The sequence below is a fragment of the Miniopterus schreibersii genome (assembly GCF_964146895.1).
Source record: "Miniopterus schreibersii genome assembly, chromosome: 5".
Taxonomy (NCBI): Eukaryota; Metazoa; Chordata; class Mammalia; order Chiroptera; family Miniopteridae; genus Miniopterus; species Miniopterus schreibersii.
In genome coordinates this window covers 57995082-58012715 of record NC_138106.1, presented here as the reverse complement: position 1 = coordinate 58012715, position 17634 = coordinate 57995082, and the positions used below count along the sequence as shown (strand labels likewise).

The 17634-nt window shown below is 38.7% G+C and overlaps 1 protein-coding gene across 1 annotated transcript in view; it reads right to left on the bottom strand.

Annotated features, from left to right (window-relative positions):
• The window catches only part of MORC1 (MORC family CW-type zinc finger 1), a gene marked incomplete at its 5' end in the record, with an annotated part of 137846 nt that overhangs the window by 54518 nt on the left and 65694 nt on the right, over positions 1-17634 (bottom strand). Inside the window, 3 exons of the mRNA XM_081138323.1 lie at positions 3025-3163; positions 7710-7815; positions 10363-10491. Of these exons, the coding sequence (XP_080994449.1) occupies positions 3025-3163; positions 7710-7815; positions 10363-10491 (374 nt within the window). The remainder of the gene's footprint in view (positions 1-3024; positions 3164-7709; positions 7816-10362; positions 10492-17634) is intronic.

Here is a 17634-nt window from a genome sequence, read left to right as displayed (position 1 = left end):
TAAAGTGATACCCAAAGACCCTGAATGAAATGTATCCCAGACTGCATTTCTTGTGCAGGATGTGACGCATTCATCCTTGCCATACAGAAGGTAGGAGAGAATCTAAATTGTGAGTTAAAACTAAGAAGGGGGTTAAATTGAGGCCTGAAAAGTCCTCAACATCAGAGAAATTGACTTTGTAACTCTACTTTATGGTTTTAAATTGCTATCTGGGTTTAGTGAAAAACAGAACAATTATCCAGATAACATGTCAACTAGCAGCTGAGCAGCTGAAGAGACCCAGTGAAAATGGAAATGCTTCCGAGTTTGGCCAGCAGGTGGCACTTGTCACTCAGTACAGAAAACAGCAGGTCCTGAGGAAAGAGCTGAAACGCGCAGTTAGGAGCCGATTACTTGTTCATTTACTCACAAAGGAGAAAGGGGGTGGAATGGGCTGTTTCAGAAGCACAAGTTATAAAGAGGGTCTTGGCTGCTGACACAGCTTATCAAGTCCATCTTGAATCTGAGAGCTCCTATTAGGTTTATTAGGGACAACTTACGTATTTCCCTTAACAAATATGACTTGCAATATGCAGTCTCTTGCCTTTGTAAAGGCTCTCAGGTCCATCTGTTTGTATTTGTCCTGTGAGAGTATGAGATCAGTGCTAGAACGAGGCACAAAGGAAACAAGTTCCAACTCCACCATCTAAAGGAGTGTGATGATTCAAGTTACTTAACTCCTTTGAGCTTCACTTCCCTCGGTTGTTATAAGTGATGCAACGAGCTGGGATGCGGTGGGGGGTTTATAAGACACCATCTGTTGAAATGACAGCTCTGGACCCAGCTACTTCATGTTCTCCTAGAAGAACAGATCCAATCATTGGAATGCCCCTTTTATCAGAATCGTTTTCTAACTCATTGCCATGTTCTCTAACCAGGGTGTCCTGTGGGTGGTGCTCTTAGAAGTTAGACTTGGTCACTCTGCACACCAGGGTATATGAGGGGAGGAGGAGAGGCTGTCGCTGCTGACTTCTGACCCTAGGACCATAATATTACCTTGCCGTTGTTCTATCCCTCCCGGTTGTCAGTGACAAAAAGCCCACAACCACAGAATCTAAGATGCAAAAAGGTCTTTGATTTACCTAGTCAACTCTTCACTCTTTTAGATCAGGATGCCTGTCATTCAAGTTGAACCGCAAGAGAGTAAGAAATGGGGTGTGGAAGTTTGGTTCATTTTCATACCTGCCCCACAGGCCTGGTCAATGGATGAGTGGGCGCTGGTGGTGGGAAGCAGGTGGGCGAGCAGGAGGCGGGCAGGCCGTCCTCAGGGGGTAGCTGCCTGTTTCCTGATACTGAGATGCCAGCCCGATTTTCACAGAGAGGGGCCAGGGGACGGCGAGGAGTCCATGTCCTGTGACCCGGTGGAAGCAGGTTTCTACTTGAGTACCGCTAAACTTCTTCGTTTGTATTAGAAACAGACTGACTCTATAAACCTGGCTCAACTTTTTATGAAAAAGTCAACTAACAAAAAAGAAAGACTAAGCAGAGTGGATGGCCCAAATCTGTTACTCCACCAGCGACCACCAAAGCCTCTCCCTCACTAATGAACAAAACACCCAATCCTAAACACACTCGAAGGTAATTAAGGCTTCGTGATGGGCACTAGTACTTCCAAGGGCCAGCTCAGGCCTTTATAGGAAAAAAATCCAACAGCTAAAATCAAATCCCGGTGTGGTGAATGCCTTCACAGAGCTACCAGAAGTGGTCAACAAACTAAGAAACAGAACAAAGTAAGACGTTCCACATGGGGAAGATCTGACTTCACCTACCTGTTCATGAACATAACCGCAGGCTGTGATACCTTTCTTTACTTCGGACCTGTGATTAAACCAACAACTAGAGGCTCTAAAATTGTAGAGGTGGAACGGGTCATTGGGGAGAAAAAGGGACATCTGTAATATTTCAAACAAAAATAAAATTTAAAAATAAATAAATAAATAAAAATAAAATTGTAGAAAGCTGAGTCGCTTTTAGGGAGACGGGGAATGCAGAGGAGAATGTGTTCCCACAGTGACTCTCAGTATTTTCCCTAAAGAAACCCTGAGACTTCAGGCTAAAGGGGAGGGTCGGGTTTCTTTGGCTGTGAACCCAGGTGTAGGTGATTTGGGTGCCAAATCCCTAGCAAGGTGGAAAGGAAAAAAAGCAAAAACTGGGACAGAAAAGAAAGCTTATCTTCCAAAAGCCCAGGAATACATTACAATAAGCATTAAGTCCAGGGGGCTCTTAACTCCCTCTTTGCAAAAGAGTTTTCTATTTGAATGAGCATTTTATGTCCTGACATCTAGACGTAAGCTGCTGACTTTTCAAGTTCTATTTGAGAAAGCTGACATGATATACTATTAAAAAATGTTGAATTTGGGTGCTAAATCCATAAAGGAAACGGAGATCTAATGACTTTATTAGATCAGAGATTAAAACAATATTTCCGTAAATTTTCTTTCATTTGAAATTGTCATGGTTACCTACATCTACTGATGGTAATGTTTTATTCATTGAATTTTCTTAACAATTAAATATGAATCTGAGTTTCTGTATTAACAGGCTAACTTTTTTTTTTTTAAAGAACAACTCTTTACCTAAAAGAAATCCGCCCTTGAAGAAGCAGCTTAATAAGTTCAAAAGAGCCTAACCTTGGGAGTCATGCGTACCAGTGTCCCAGTCTTGACCCCGTGACCTTAGAAGTGCTGGCTGACCTCTACGAGGCTCTACATGCATTCACAGAATGGAAATAAATTCCCCTGTTCCTCACATGCTCTGCTGTGTAGTTGGACTTAGATATCACATGTGTAGTATTTTCTAAGAACTCTCTGGGCCCCTGGAGAACTTGTGCTCACCTCTAGAACAGTCCTTAGATCCAAAATTAAAAGGAGGTGACAAAAGGGGCTGCACATTTTACCTGGATAAACCGCATTAGTCAGTTTGCACACATGAAACCAACAGTTCAAGCATGAGGGTAGATTTTGGAAAGAACTAATAACTGCTTACCTGCAGCTGCTGTTCTGCCAGTTGATTCTGATACCTTTGCACTGACTCCTGAAGTCGTTTATCTTTCTCATTTTTTGACGGTGATACTGTGCTCATGGTGCCCAGGGGGATGGGAGGCAAGCGTTCCGCCTTATGACAACTTCACAATCAAGCACAGGAGATAACAACATCAGGAGGAAACATGAAACTATTTACTGTCTGTAAAAGATTATTTACTTCTACAAGGACTCACTCTCTTAGACCCAAAATTTGAATATAAGGGAATAGCTTCGTATTGATGACTTTAAGTAACACTTGACCTTAAATCTCCAATTTGCATGAAAAAGAGCTTAATGGGGGGAAAAACAGCTTAATGGAAAATGTGAAAGGTGCTATATATTTACCAGAATGAAAACTGTTCATTATTTACTAATGCTTCATTTATCGTGAATTATCATGAAATGAGGCCTTTTACAAAAATGTTTTTAGATAATTAAAGCTTATCTTATTACTGCTGAACATTTTTCCCCAAAACATTGGGGATAGAAATCCATGTCTGTCCACAGCTTCTGAAACACATGGACCCTATGTAGGATGACTCAGGATCACTGTGTCAACCGGTAACTACGGTGATGCAATGCACTCACTGATAGACTTGGGGCGCAGCAGATTCCTTCATCAAATAACCCCCCAATGACACCCCTGCTGCAACAGCCTTCTGTCCCTGCTGTTAGTGGATCTGATTCTGGTGATCACTCTGCTTCTCGACCTCACTGATGTACTGTTTCTAATCACTCGTGGGTTAACGTGTAGAATTGTGTGTAAATGACAATAAACAGGCTGTGAATGAGGGCTTCCCTTGTTGCGGCTACATAAAATGCTAACGACTTTTGGGACATATCATTTGAAAGGTTTGAGGCCTTTTTTCCCCCCACTTTTGGTTTTGTGGCTATATTCTGAGAGCTGAGCTAGCCAAACGGTTGAAAAATTGAGAGATGGTATTGTTCACCTTGGTATCGAGGCTTGGCAAGGTTAAGAGGCTCAACTCCCACTGGGCATGGCTTTGATTCACGGCTGGGGATATGCGGTCAAGGTCAAAATGTTAAGGTCAATTCTCAGAGCCTGCCTTACACAGGGGCTCTTAAATGTTAGGCGAGGAGGGGGAGGAGGTTGAGAAGAGAGAGAGGGCCTTCTCCCATCTGAAACAGTGACGGGAAAGTGAAACAGATCAAACCCACAATTTCCTTATTTTTGGGGAGCTGCAGTTTACATTTTTCTTGCCCTAACCAATAGAGAACTACAATAAAATCCAAGTACTACTGTGAAAACACACACACACACACACACACACACTTAATTCCAGCCACATATGGTAATTTGTTGTTATTGTTATTTTCAAAGAAAAGTGGTAGATAAACAAATCAGGGGACACCTACTATATATGTAGCCACCTGTGGTGTTGAGATGAAGGCACCTGTGGGGCGGTACCTATAAGGTTTCTATTTCATGGGAGAAAAGAACCTCGTGGCAGCATTAACTTTTTATTCAGAAAAGAGAATTTTATGAAAGTGAGATCCATTAAATCGTCTTCAAAGATTTTTTAAAACAAATTAAATTTTAATATGCAATTCAATCCATAGATATTTTCTGACATCCTTTTCAAAATTCAGCCTTTTTTGGTTCAGCCAAGTGACAGTCATATTTTTTTACTCTGCTGGTGAATCTGATTTTCACTGCAGATAAACACAGCACGCATGTAATAGAAGCGTACTGCTATCTGTTTCTTGGGGACTGTGACAAAAATGTCTAACCTCCCTCTATGCTTAAAGTGGGAAACAAAAAGGGGGGTTCGGAGGTCTAAAAAGGATGGCGCCACTGTACCCTGCCCGAGTCACCCACTCTGATACTGCCATTTGTAAAACGGTGTCTTTTATCAGCATAAGGTACTGGCCTGGAGCTTTCTCCAACGTAAAGGATGCCTTCAAAGAGCCGGTGTGGTAAGGAGGAAAGAGTACAGGTTTTGCCTCAAAGTGCCTGGCTTCAAGTTTCAGCTCTAGGGAGGCATCCTGGGCAAGTCGCTGGACCTCTCTTAGCCTCCCATTTTCTCTTCTGAGAAGCACAGAAAGCTCACAGGTTTATTGTAAAGATGAAATGAGGTAACATACGTAACTGCTTTGTAAAAGAGAGCTGCTATTAGGTTTCCTACCAAAGTTCTGGTTACACACACTGTTTATTCAAATCTGTTCAATGCCATTAACCCTGCTGACTACTGTCAATTAACAACTAACAATAAACTAGATTTTCTGTAAATACAGACAATGCCACTTTTCACCCCTTACTCTGTCCTTCCATTCATCAAATGTTGCCTAATAAATAACTATACTCCACTTCTCATCACTTCAGCACACACACTTTATGTGATTCTATCCAGAGCCAATGCACAGATATATCAGGGTTTTGTCCAACAGTCATCTATTTTGTGCATATTCTCAAAGTACGCACAGCCCATCCTACGATACTGAATCGGGACTGAGCAAGAGGTCGTCAGATCAACGTCTCCTCCCCTGGAAATCACTGATCGCACCTGCTGTCAACGATCTCCCATAAAGGAAGGGTCAACTCTTAGGTAACTGCCTCTGTAATCAGGAATTTTTTCTTTACATCTCCTTTAAATTTCTTACTATCACTTTAAGCATATTTTTGTCATAACCTTTTCAGTAGAAATAAAATAAAGATGGCCAAAATTATGTCCATATATTTAAAGAATCAAGGACTTGAGAAGAAATTATAAATATAAAAAGACTTTTTGCATTTTAAGCTTTCAAGGTCCATCAGTTTTCTGTCAACATGGCTAAATTTATCTTGCCTGTTGTCACAAGTGGCACTGTTTCGATGTGCAAAAGAGAGAATTAATGCAGCTTTAAAACAGTGCTCAGTGATGGCATCGCCACTCATCAAGAAGCTGTAGAGGACAGATTCCTGGTTCTACGGTTGGATCTGTGGAGAGGAGCCAAAATTCTCATGGCTTGTTATCAAGGAGCTCCCAGTGACCAGGGACATAGCAGATTGACCTTTACAAGAGGTTCAGCTAGACCCAGAAAAAGATGCAAAAGATACTATTATTAAACCCCATTCTAGGTGATGGAAAGCTGAGTTAAAAAGAGACTGGACACTTGTCCAAGGCTTCACAGCTAAGGGAGCTAAGAGTCAAGCCCAAGCTGTTTGGCTCCAGGGTATGAGCTGAGCTCTAAAACACTATACTAAGCTGTATGAAAAGTTCTTAGCTCACAAAAGTGATCAATGTTATTAACTTTTTTTTTTTTTTGAGGGTTGGGTGCTTGGGTCAACTTTATTTACATTTTCAAGCACAGGTCTTTCCATACAGAAACTTAAAACAACAAACTTCTATTAAACAACTTTGATAAAAATGACACTTGACAATGAAAACACTACGTATCAGACTTAATAGTGAAACTAAGCCAACACTTTATTCCTATTTGGGAGATAGTTAAGTTCCAAGTTAGGGTTGAAATCAGGTCAGGAATCAAAAGACCTTGGCTGGGGGCTTCATGAACAGGTTTCTTAGCACCCATTGGGCTTCATTTTTCACTTCTCTAAAATGAAGTGAGACCAGATCAGTGTGTGTGCTTGTTTGTTTTTAAATATATTTTTACTGATTCCAGAGACAGAGGAAGGGAGAGGGAGAGAGACAGAAACATCAATGATGAGAAAGTCATTGATGGGCTGCCTCCTGCTGGGGATCAAGCCCGAAACCTGGCCATGTGCCCTGACCGGGAATCAAACCTCAATCTCCTGGATCATAGGTTGATGCTCAACTGCTGAGCCATGCGGGCTGGGCAGATTAGTGTTTTATAAGTATGCTCCCTGGAGCTCTAGGCTTTGCAGAGAGTAGGGAACACAAGTGTGAAATAGATGAATGCCTTTGGCCCCTAGATTACCAACCGTCAATTCCAATCAGAACAGTTCTGCATTTATCTATTTCATTATGTTGGGGTCTGAAGCAAATTTTATTTGGGGGGAGGCTGGATAAAAATAATCCAACAAGAGCTATTACTCTCATATCTGTGTTAGCAATATTGACTTAAGTAGGTGAAAGGACTAAGAGCAAACTCCATGGAAAACCAATGTTTGACTTAAGGATGCCTTTATTAAAGGGGTATACTAGCTCTTCCACCTCCCCCAAGAAAAAGAATGTAAGTCTAAAAGGGCTTGTAATAACACTGACAATCATCAATATTTAATAAGTCTTTTTCCTGTTTTAGTCTGAACTTCTTCCTCCAAGAGCACAAAGCAATGAAATCAATATATGACTTAAACAGAAAAAGCACATGGTCTAATAGTTTAGTCCCCCTGGAGACACCTTCTGGATAAAACTCCTGAAGGATAAGGTGCTGTGATGTATGAAAATGAATTGAAAGGCAGAACTCTTAAACACTGGTTATAGTCTCCACCAGTGAAAGTAGAGACTGTAGGCCCCAATGTTTGCAAATCATTACACCCAGGTCTCTTTTATCTTGATGGCAAAGCACACTAATGAAATATCTTTCCATAGATAGCAACGTGCTAGAAAGAGTTCTAGGGGACGACAGCTGAAGTGTATCTATACCTGACATTTCCAGTTTCATACACATGTATTTTAGGAATTAAAAATGGATAAAGAATTTTAGAAAACTATCAAAAACTACCTGTTTTCCAAGAGGTTAGGATTGTTGGCACAAATCCAGATGTCCAAAAGCTCTTTTTCCTGATAATCAGTAGAGGGAGGCAAGACTCTCCATTTAAGACAAAGATCTGATAATCAAAACAAAATCACACACAAGAAAGATCACAATCAGAAGTCAATCCATCACAATGTCAGTTTGCTTATACCAAAAGTATGAGGTATCTTTCGAGCCAAAGGCCAGTAAGTCCTTGGTCGTATACCGTTACACTTGATAGCACAACTAGTCTAGGATTCTATGAGCTACCTTAGGAAACTACCAATACATTACTATTTATTATTATTATTATTATTGCTTAAGTTCTTTCCAATTGGTTTCTGTTACTTTCAGCCAAAAAAATTTAAGTCATAGCCCCCTCTCCACCTCTTCTTAAACCACATGAAGACTTCCAATCACTTGACTTTCCCATTTTCTTTGACTTCTTTGTCCATTTCTCCCTTTCAGTCCCTCCTTGCTTTTAGGACCAAGGTACCCCACTCTCGTTAGGCTATTTTTAACTTTAATCCTGAATTCCTTCCAGACACATTGCCGATGGCTCTTAGGCAAAACACTTCTCTCTGTTCATCTTCGATGGAGGCAGCATGCACAGTGGCTAAAAACCTGACAGCTCCACCACTTACTATGTCTATGATCTTGGGCAGATTATGTCTCTATGTTTAAGGATCATCATCTGTAATAAGAGGTTAATATTAGTACTTACCTAAAAGGTTACTGGGGATTAAAATACATAACAATAATGATAGGAAACCAACATTGCCAGACATTATCTGTGATGATTAATTTTATGTCAACTTGACTGGGCCTTGGGGTGCCCATACAGTAGGTCAAACTTTATTCTGAGTATGTCTGTGAGGGTGTTTTGAATGAGATTAACATTTGAATTGGTAGACTGAGTAAAGCAGATTGTCCTCCCTAATGTGGGTGGACCTCATCCAATCAGTGGGAGGCCTAAATAAAACAAAAAAAGGCTGACCGTCTAGAGAGGAAAAGGGAACTTCTTCATGGCTGTCTGGAGCTGGGACATTAGCTTTTTCCTGCCTTCAGACTCAAATTAAAACATAGTTCTTCCTGGGCACTGAGCTTGTCAGCATTTAGCCTGGAACTACATCATTGGGTCTCTTGGTTCAAAGGCCTTCAGGCTCAAACTGGAATTAAACCAATGCTCTCCTGGGTCGCCAGCTTGCTAACTGAAGATCTTAGGACTTGTTAGCCTCCATAATCATGTGAGCCAATTCTCTCTAATTTATATCTATCTATCATTATATATATACCCATCCAGCCATCCAGCCACCCATCCATTCTATTGGTTCAGTTTCTCTGAAGAACCCTAATACGCAATGCTAGGCACTTAAAAAACTTTACGTGTGTTATTACATTTTTTTGCACAAAACTGTATGATGTAGCTATAAATAGTAACCTCATGCTATACATAAGGAAACTGAGACTTAGAGAACTTAAAGGATTCGCCCAATTTCACATAGCTCCATAGTACTGGAGACTGGATTCTGGCAGTACCTTGAACACATCTGACCAGTTAGGTCTTCTTTGGACCACCCGAGGCTCAAGGTTAGGGAGGTATGCGGCTGGCACTGTGTAAATAACTACAACGTTTTACACACTACAGTGTACTTTTTGTTTGCTTGGCTCCCTCACTGGACAGCAGATTCCTTGCAGATAGTAGAGAGATCTTTAATTCTCTAACCCTTTATATAGTAGCCAGAAGATGTAGCAGAGGAACACAATAAGTACTCAATGCCTCAGTGATGTTACTCTCCTACTGAATAATGTCCAACGCCTCTCCATTGCTTATCAAAGTAAAAACTCCCTATCCTGGCATTCAAGGCCCTCTAACATGTTTATTCAACCTAATATATATATTTTTTATTTATTCATCATTCATTCAGTAGTCAATTACTAAGTACCAATTATATATTTAACACAGTACTAGTTATTAAAAATAGAAAGATGACTGTTTCTATTATTCCATCCCTGAAGTTTTAGCTGAATGTATACCTGATATTAACATATATGTCCTGTTATATCTCTACCTATCAAAATTTTGTTTTAAAAGATCATGGCAAAGGCTACTTCTCTCATGAAGCCTTGCCTCAACTTCCTCCTCTTCCCCCTGGAACCTTCCAAGAACTTTGTGCCTCTTTTACATCATTTATCTGAATTTCACATCTATTATAATTATTTTCACGCTTATCTTAACCTTTCTCCTAGACCCTAACCTCACTGCAAGTAAGAATCAGGTTTTAGCCCAGCCGGGTGTGGCTCAGCGGTTGAGCGGTGACCTGGGATCCAGGCGATCGGGGTTCGATTCCCGGTCAGGGTACATGCCTGGGTTGCGGGCTCGATCCCCAGTTGGGGGGTGGGGGGCGGGCAATCAGTGACTCTCTCATCATTGATGTTTTTATCTCTCTCTCTCCCTCTCCTTTCCTCTCTCTGAAATCAATAAAGATATATATATATATATATATATATATATATATATATATATATATCAGGTTTTACCCACCACCTCTGTCTCCCTCACCCCATTTAGGGACACAGTGACCTGTATATTTAGAAGCTCAGTAAATGATTGCTAATTAAAATGGAATTCAACACTCACCACATTGAATGATGAACGGGATGGCCATGGCTTGTCTCCTTTGATACTGAACAGACTCTAAAGACCTCTCCATGTCCCTGTTATTCTGGTATCCAAATTCATTCCAAAACAATGTTAGGTTTCTATTACCTAAAAAAACAAAGCAGGCAAAGAGTAATAAAAGAAAATCAACAAGATTGAGATGATGAGCATGGGAAAGTTTAGATACAAACACGTGTATATACAATATGGTCTCAGCGATGCAAAAACCCAAACACAGAAAAAGGTGATTAAAGTATTAATGTTGGTTTTCTCTGAGTATGGGTGAAATTTGTTTTCTGCTTTATACTTTCTTACATTTTCCAACCTGTATATAATAAATATGCAATATCTTTATAATAAAACTAAACACAAGAGCAGTATATACATATATACATATAGTATATACATAAATATCTATATTTGCAATAAAATACGTTGGCATTTAAAACATTTTTGTTCAGTACTTCCAGCAGGGATGGTACTGAATAAACTTAAAGGCTACCTTTGAGAATGTTGATACAAATATTTATTATTTTGTCTCACAGCCAAAGTGTTTTACCCTCATTTTACCTCTGGCTCCCTTTTCTACCAGTCTGTTGTTTATGCCCCACCCCCACACCAGGTTCTCTACTCCCTCCTTGCTTAGAAACAGCGCTTGTCATGAAGGACCATCCAGCAATTGCACTACTGGGAATCTTCCTTACAAACATACAAAACAATGGCCATGTACATGTTATAGCATTATTTGAACAGCAAAAAAGAAAAAAAAGAAACAACGTAAAAGCCTAGAATATGTAATGAATAAATTCCATTTCCTAACAAAAAAATCCTTTAAAACAGAGAATTAGAGCTAAATGTATTGCTGCACCAAGATGTCAAAGTTTTCATTTTTTGAAAAGATGTAAAACAGCATACCTAGTATAATCAATGTTTGTGATTTATAAAAAGCATATACATATAAAATTATGGTAGATATTTTTTTTTTCTGAATGGAAACAAGAGTTTTAATAGTGACTATCACTGAAGAAAGAGATAGAGGTTGAGGGAAAGACAGGGGAAGATACTTCTACTTTTCATTTTTTACTTTCTAAACACTCTGAATGTTTTTACATGTGCATGTATTACTTTAAAAAACATTTTTAAAAAAGAAATTTATGTTTACCATTCTCTCCAATATGGTGGCCACTAGCCACATGTGTCTACCAAGCACTTGAAATGTAGCAGATACAGAACATTTCGTCAACATACAATGTTCAGAAAGTAAGGTTCTAAAATACAAACCTTGGAAATAAAATATCTGAAATAAGACCAGCCATGTATAAACTATAACATATGACTGTGTAATTCATGCAAAATACAAATAAGCATCCTTGCACCTTACTAATCCTGTTAAAATTTAGAATCAGAATGCCATCTGCCTGGAAGACCAGCAGGGAAGGGACTAGGTTTCTAAAGAGACTTTACAACTGGGCTGGGCTAAAAGCTGCCCTCACAAATTCTCAGGTTTCCCACTCTTTCTCTTCACAAAATCCCTAAGAGCTCTCTCCTCAGATTTCCCTTTGGATTCTGTTTCTTGGGTTTTTCTCAACTCCAACTTTCATATTTTTGCTCTCTGCTCAGCATTTGGTCTTGGCCCAGCCCAGACACCATTTCTTCTCTGCACTCCAAATCCTGATGTACTCTTTGGTGTCTGGACAGGGCTCATTAAGACTTTTCCTCGCCTCAAAATACAAAGGAACCCCACGGTCTAGGAAAACATATTTGCCAAGGATGTATCTGATAAGGGGCTAATTTCCAAAGTGTACAAAGAACTCATATCACTCAGCAAGAGGAAGGCAAACAATCCAATTAAGAAATGGGCAAAGGACTTGAATAGACACTTCTCCAAAGAGGACATACAGATGGGCAAGAGACACATGAGACACAACATCGCTAATTATCAGAGAGATGCAAATTAAAACCACAATGAGGTATCACTTCACACCTTTCAGAATGGCTGCCATCAACAAATCAACAAACGACATGTGCTGGCGAGGGTGTGGAGAAAGGGGAGCCCTGGGACACTGCTGGTGGAAATGCAGACTGGTGCAACCATGATGGAAAACAGTAGGGAGGTTCCTCAAAAAATTAGAAATGGAGCTGCCTTTTGACCCAGTGATTCCACTCCTAGGAATGTATCCTAAGAATCCTGAAACATTCATCAGACAGAATATATGCACCCCGATGTTCATAGCAGCACAGTTTACAATAGCTAAGATCTGGAAACAGCCCAAGTGCCCATCAGTAGATGAGTGGATAAAAAAGCTGTGAGACATTTACACCATGGAATACTACGCAGCTGTAAAGAAGAAGGATCTCGTACCCTTTGGGACAGTATGGATGGAGCTGGAGAATATTATGCTAAGTGAAATAAGCCAGGCAGAGAAAGACACACATCACATGATCTCGCTTATACGTGGAATCTAAAGAACTTAATAAACTGATGAACAGAATAGATTCAATGACATGGAAGCATGGATCAGACTGACGACTGTCAGAGGGATGGAGGAGGGCGGGTGGGTGGAGGGGGAGAGTAACCAAAGAATTTATATGCATATATGCACAACCCAAGGACACGGACAATGGTGGGGACAGGGACTGGTGAGGGGAATGGGACGGGGTGGAACGGGTCACTGGGGAGAAAAAGGGACATCTGTAATATTTTAAACAAAAATAAAATTTAAAAATTAAAAAAAAAAAGACTTTTCCTCTGATTTCCATGTGAACTAGTCAGTTTTTACTGAGTCAAGGTAAGAGGAGCTGCAGATTAAAGTCAGGTGGCTTCAAGTGTTGTCTCTGGCACACAGCTGTGTAATTGTGGAAAGCCACTAAATTTTCATATTCATAAAATCAGTATTTCCAATAACCTGCCCAACAGGTTTATTATAAAGAATAAACGTGGCCCAGCTGGGTGTGGCTCAGCGGTTGAGCATCGACCTAGGATCCAGGCGATCGGGGTTCGATTCCCGGTCAGGGCACATGCCCGGGTTGCGGGCTAGGCAGCTGATCAATGACTCTCTCATCATTGATGTTTCTATCTCTCTCTCTCACCCTCTTTTCCTCTCTCTAAAATCAATACAGATATATTTAAAAAAAAAAAAAAAGAATAAATGTGAAGGCACATTAAAAACTATAGAACCCTGCAGAAATTTAAGTTGCTTCTGCATTGTATTTGTCCTCTCTCTAAATGTTACTTCTCCCAAAGACTCTGCTTTTCAAAGGAGGAACTGTGCTTTATAACTCTGCATGCCCCTTACACACAGCTCGGCATCCTGCACATAATAAGCCCTCAAAAACTGCTGCTACTTTTGACAAAATACCTCATTAATGTGTTCCTTGGGATAAAATGAAGGTGAAATAATGCCTCTTCCTGAAAACATTAAACAGTTAACACAACACAGCTAACTTCTAAAACACAGATCAACCATGAACCCCAACCCAACACAAACATTTTAAGAGTGGTAAAACTGCTGGGATGTTAGAAACATAAACACACACTCCTCAGGGGTGGAGTGATCACACCACTCTTATAGTGCTTACACATTACATTTTTGTTTACTGCGTTTCTATTTCCCCCTTTGGATAGTGAAATCCTTGAAGACAGTGGTGACATTTAGGATCTTGTTTTCAGTAGGTGACACACAGGGCTTAGTGTTTACTTACTAAGGGCTAAATAATACTAAAGAATTACTGGCTATCAAAGGCAGAAATTAGAATATTCATTACCCCAAACACCTACTGACCAGGCCTTGTGGAAGATATTGTACTATTCAAAGTAACTATCAGGGCAAAGAAAGAAAGCTTTTCACTCAAGATCAGAAATGGGTTTTCCTAGCTGCCTATGAAATTTTGACTTTTTCTCTTCCGATGGAAGCTAGTTCAACATGCACAACATGCAGTTGTGTTTATGGTGTTATTAAAACAAATTTCCATGCAGTGGACCCTGAAGACTAAGTAGATGCTTCAACAAGCAGATAAGCAAGCTGGCCAGAGGGAAGGCAGTGTGAGAAAGCACAGCACGTCAGGCTCTACTTTTATTTATGTGTTACTCACTCTGTAGAAAAAAATTCTTCCTAGAGAGAAAAAAAAAAGTTTCTCCCATACAAGGGAACCCATTAGACTACCAACAGATTTTTTTTTTTTTGCAGAAACTTGCAGTTCAGGAGAGAGTGAGATGATATAATCAAAAGGCTGAAAGAGAAAAATAAGCCAATTAAACATACTTAATCCGGCAAAGCTGTCCTTTAGAAATGGAGAAATAAAGAATTTCCCAAACGGACAAAAGCTCAGTTAGTTCATTACCACTAGATCTGCCTTACTAGAAATGCTAAAGTGAGTTCTCCAAAGTGAAATGAAAGAACAATAATTAGTAACCTGAAAACATAAAAATATGAAACTCACTGGTAAAGGTAAGTATATCATCAAATTCAAAATACTCTAATACTGTAATGATGGTGTATAAATCACTTAACTCTAGTATAAAGGTTAAAGACCAAACTATTAAAATAAGTATATAATTTCTTAATGGATACACAATATAAAAACATGTGCACTGTGAAATAAAAAACAAAATGTGGAGGAAAGACAGTAAAAAGGTACAAGTTTTTGTATGCAAGGTTAAGTTGTTTTAAGTTTAAAATAGACTGTTATAACTATGTTTTATGTAAGCCTCATGGTAACCACAAAGAAAACTTATCATAGATATACAAAAGATAAAAAAAATAACATTCTATAGTATTAAAGCATAACACTACAGAAAACTGTCATATTACAAGGGAAGACAGCAAAAGAGGAAGAAAGAAGAAAAGGAACTATGAAACAGCCAGAAAACAATAAGATGGCAATAGTAAGTCTTTATCTATTAAAAATTACTTTAATGTAAATGATTTAAATTCTCCAATAAAAAGACATAAAGTGGCTGAATGGATAAAAATAAGACCCAACTATACACTGTCTACTAGCGATTCACTTCAGTTTTAAGTTCACATATAAGCTCAAGGTAAAGAGATGGAAAAAGATATTCAATGCAAATGAAAACCAAGAGCTATACTTATATCAAACAAAATATGCTTTAGGTCAAAAGCTGCAACGAGAAACAAAGATTATTATAAAATGAAAAAGAAATCAATTCATCACGAGGATATAAACATTGTAAAAACATATGCACCCCAAAATAAATAAATAAAATTTAAAAATATATATATATGCACCTAACATCAGAGCACCTAAAAATATTAAGCAAATATTAACAGATCTAAAGGCAGAAATAGACAGCAATGCAGGGGACTTTGTTGTCTCACTTCCAACCATGGATACAGCATCCAACAAGAAAATCAAAAGAACATAATGGGCTTGAACTATCTTTAAGTCAAATGAACCTAAAAGGCATACACACAATATTTCATCCAATAGCAGCAGAATATACATTCTTCTGAAATGCACATGGAAAGTTTTCCAGGATGGATCCTAGGACTGGTCATAAAGCAAGTCTTAACTAATTCACAAAGAATGAAATCATATCAAGTATCTTTTCTGAAAATATGGTATAAAACTAGAAATTAATAACAAGAGTAAAGCTGGAAAATTCACAAATATTTGAATATTAAAGAACATATGCCTTAACAACCCATGGATCAAAGAAGAAATCAAGAGAAAAATGAAAATGGAAACAGCATACCAAAACTTATCAGATGCAACAAAAGCAGGTCTAAGAGGCAAGTTCACAGTAATAGATACCTACATAAAGAAACAAGAAAGATCTCAAACAATTTAACTTTATATCACAAGGAACTAAAATAAGAAAAAGTAAGTCCAGCCCAGCCGGGTGTGGCTCAGCGGTTGAGCGTTGACCTAGGATCCAGGGGATCAGGGTTCAATTTCCGGTCAGGGCACATGCCCGGGTTGTGGGCTCCATCAATGACTCTCTCATCATTGATGTTTCTGTCTCTCTCTCTCTCCCTCTCCTTTCCTCTCTCAGAAATCAATAAAGATATATTTTTAAAAAAAAAGAAAAAGTAAGTCCAAAGTTAGCAGAAGGAAAAATTAACAAAGATCAAAGCAGAAATAAATGAAACAGAGACTAGAAAAATAACAGAAAACAATGAAACTAAGAGCTGCTTTGTGAAGAGATAAACAAAACTAATAAACCCTTAACTAAATTAACTAGAAAAAGAGTGAAGACTACATAAATAAAATCAGAAATGAGAGGTTACATTACAACTAATACCACAGAAATACAAAGGATCACAAGAGACTACTATGAACAATCAAATGCTCCCAAATTGTGTAACCTACAAGAAATGAGTAAATTCCTAGGAACATACAAACTTCTAAAACTTAATTATGAAGAAACAGAAAATCAGAAAAACCTGTAACTAGTAGGATTAATTCAGTAATTTAAAAATCTTCCAACACAGAAAAGCCCAGGACCAGATGGTCTCACTGGTGAATTTTATCAAACATTTAAAGAAGAATTAATGCTATCCTTCTCAAAGTCTTCAAAAAATTTGAAGAGGAAGGCACACACCTAAATTCACTTGACAGGACCTACATTATCCTAATACCAAAACCAGATAAGGATACTGCATGAATAGAAATGTACAGACCAATATCACTGATGAACATAGATGTAAAAATCCTAAAAAATACAAGCAAACCAAATTCAACAGCATAATAAAAGGATCGTGCACCCTGATCAAATGGGACTTATCCCTGGTGCAAGAATGATTCAATATGCACCCCCAAAAAAAGTGATACCATATTAATGGAGTGAGGGATAAAAATCATATGATCATCTCAACAGGTGCAGAAAGAACATTTGAAAAACTGACATCCTTTCAGGATAAAAAACTCAACAAATTACATACAGAAGAAATATACCTCAAGATAATAAAGGCCATAGATGATGAGCCCACAGCTAACATCACAGCAATGGAGTAAAGTTAAGAGCTTTTCTTCAAGATCAGGAACATGACAGGATGCCCATTCTCGACACTTCTAATTAACATAGTATTGAAAGACCTAGCCTGAGCAATTAGGTATGAAAAAGAAATGAAGGGCCCCAGAAAGAAAAAAGTAAAATTTTTTCTGCTTGTAGATGACATATTATAAAGGGAAAACCTAAAGATTCCACCAAAAAACTGTTAGAACTAATCAATGTACCCAGTAAAGCTGCAGGATACAAAATCAAAATACAAAAATCAGTTGCATTTT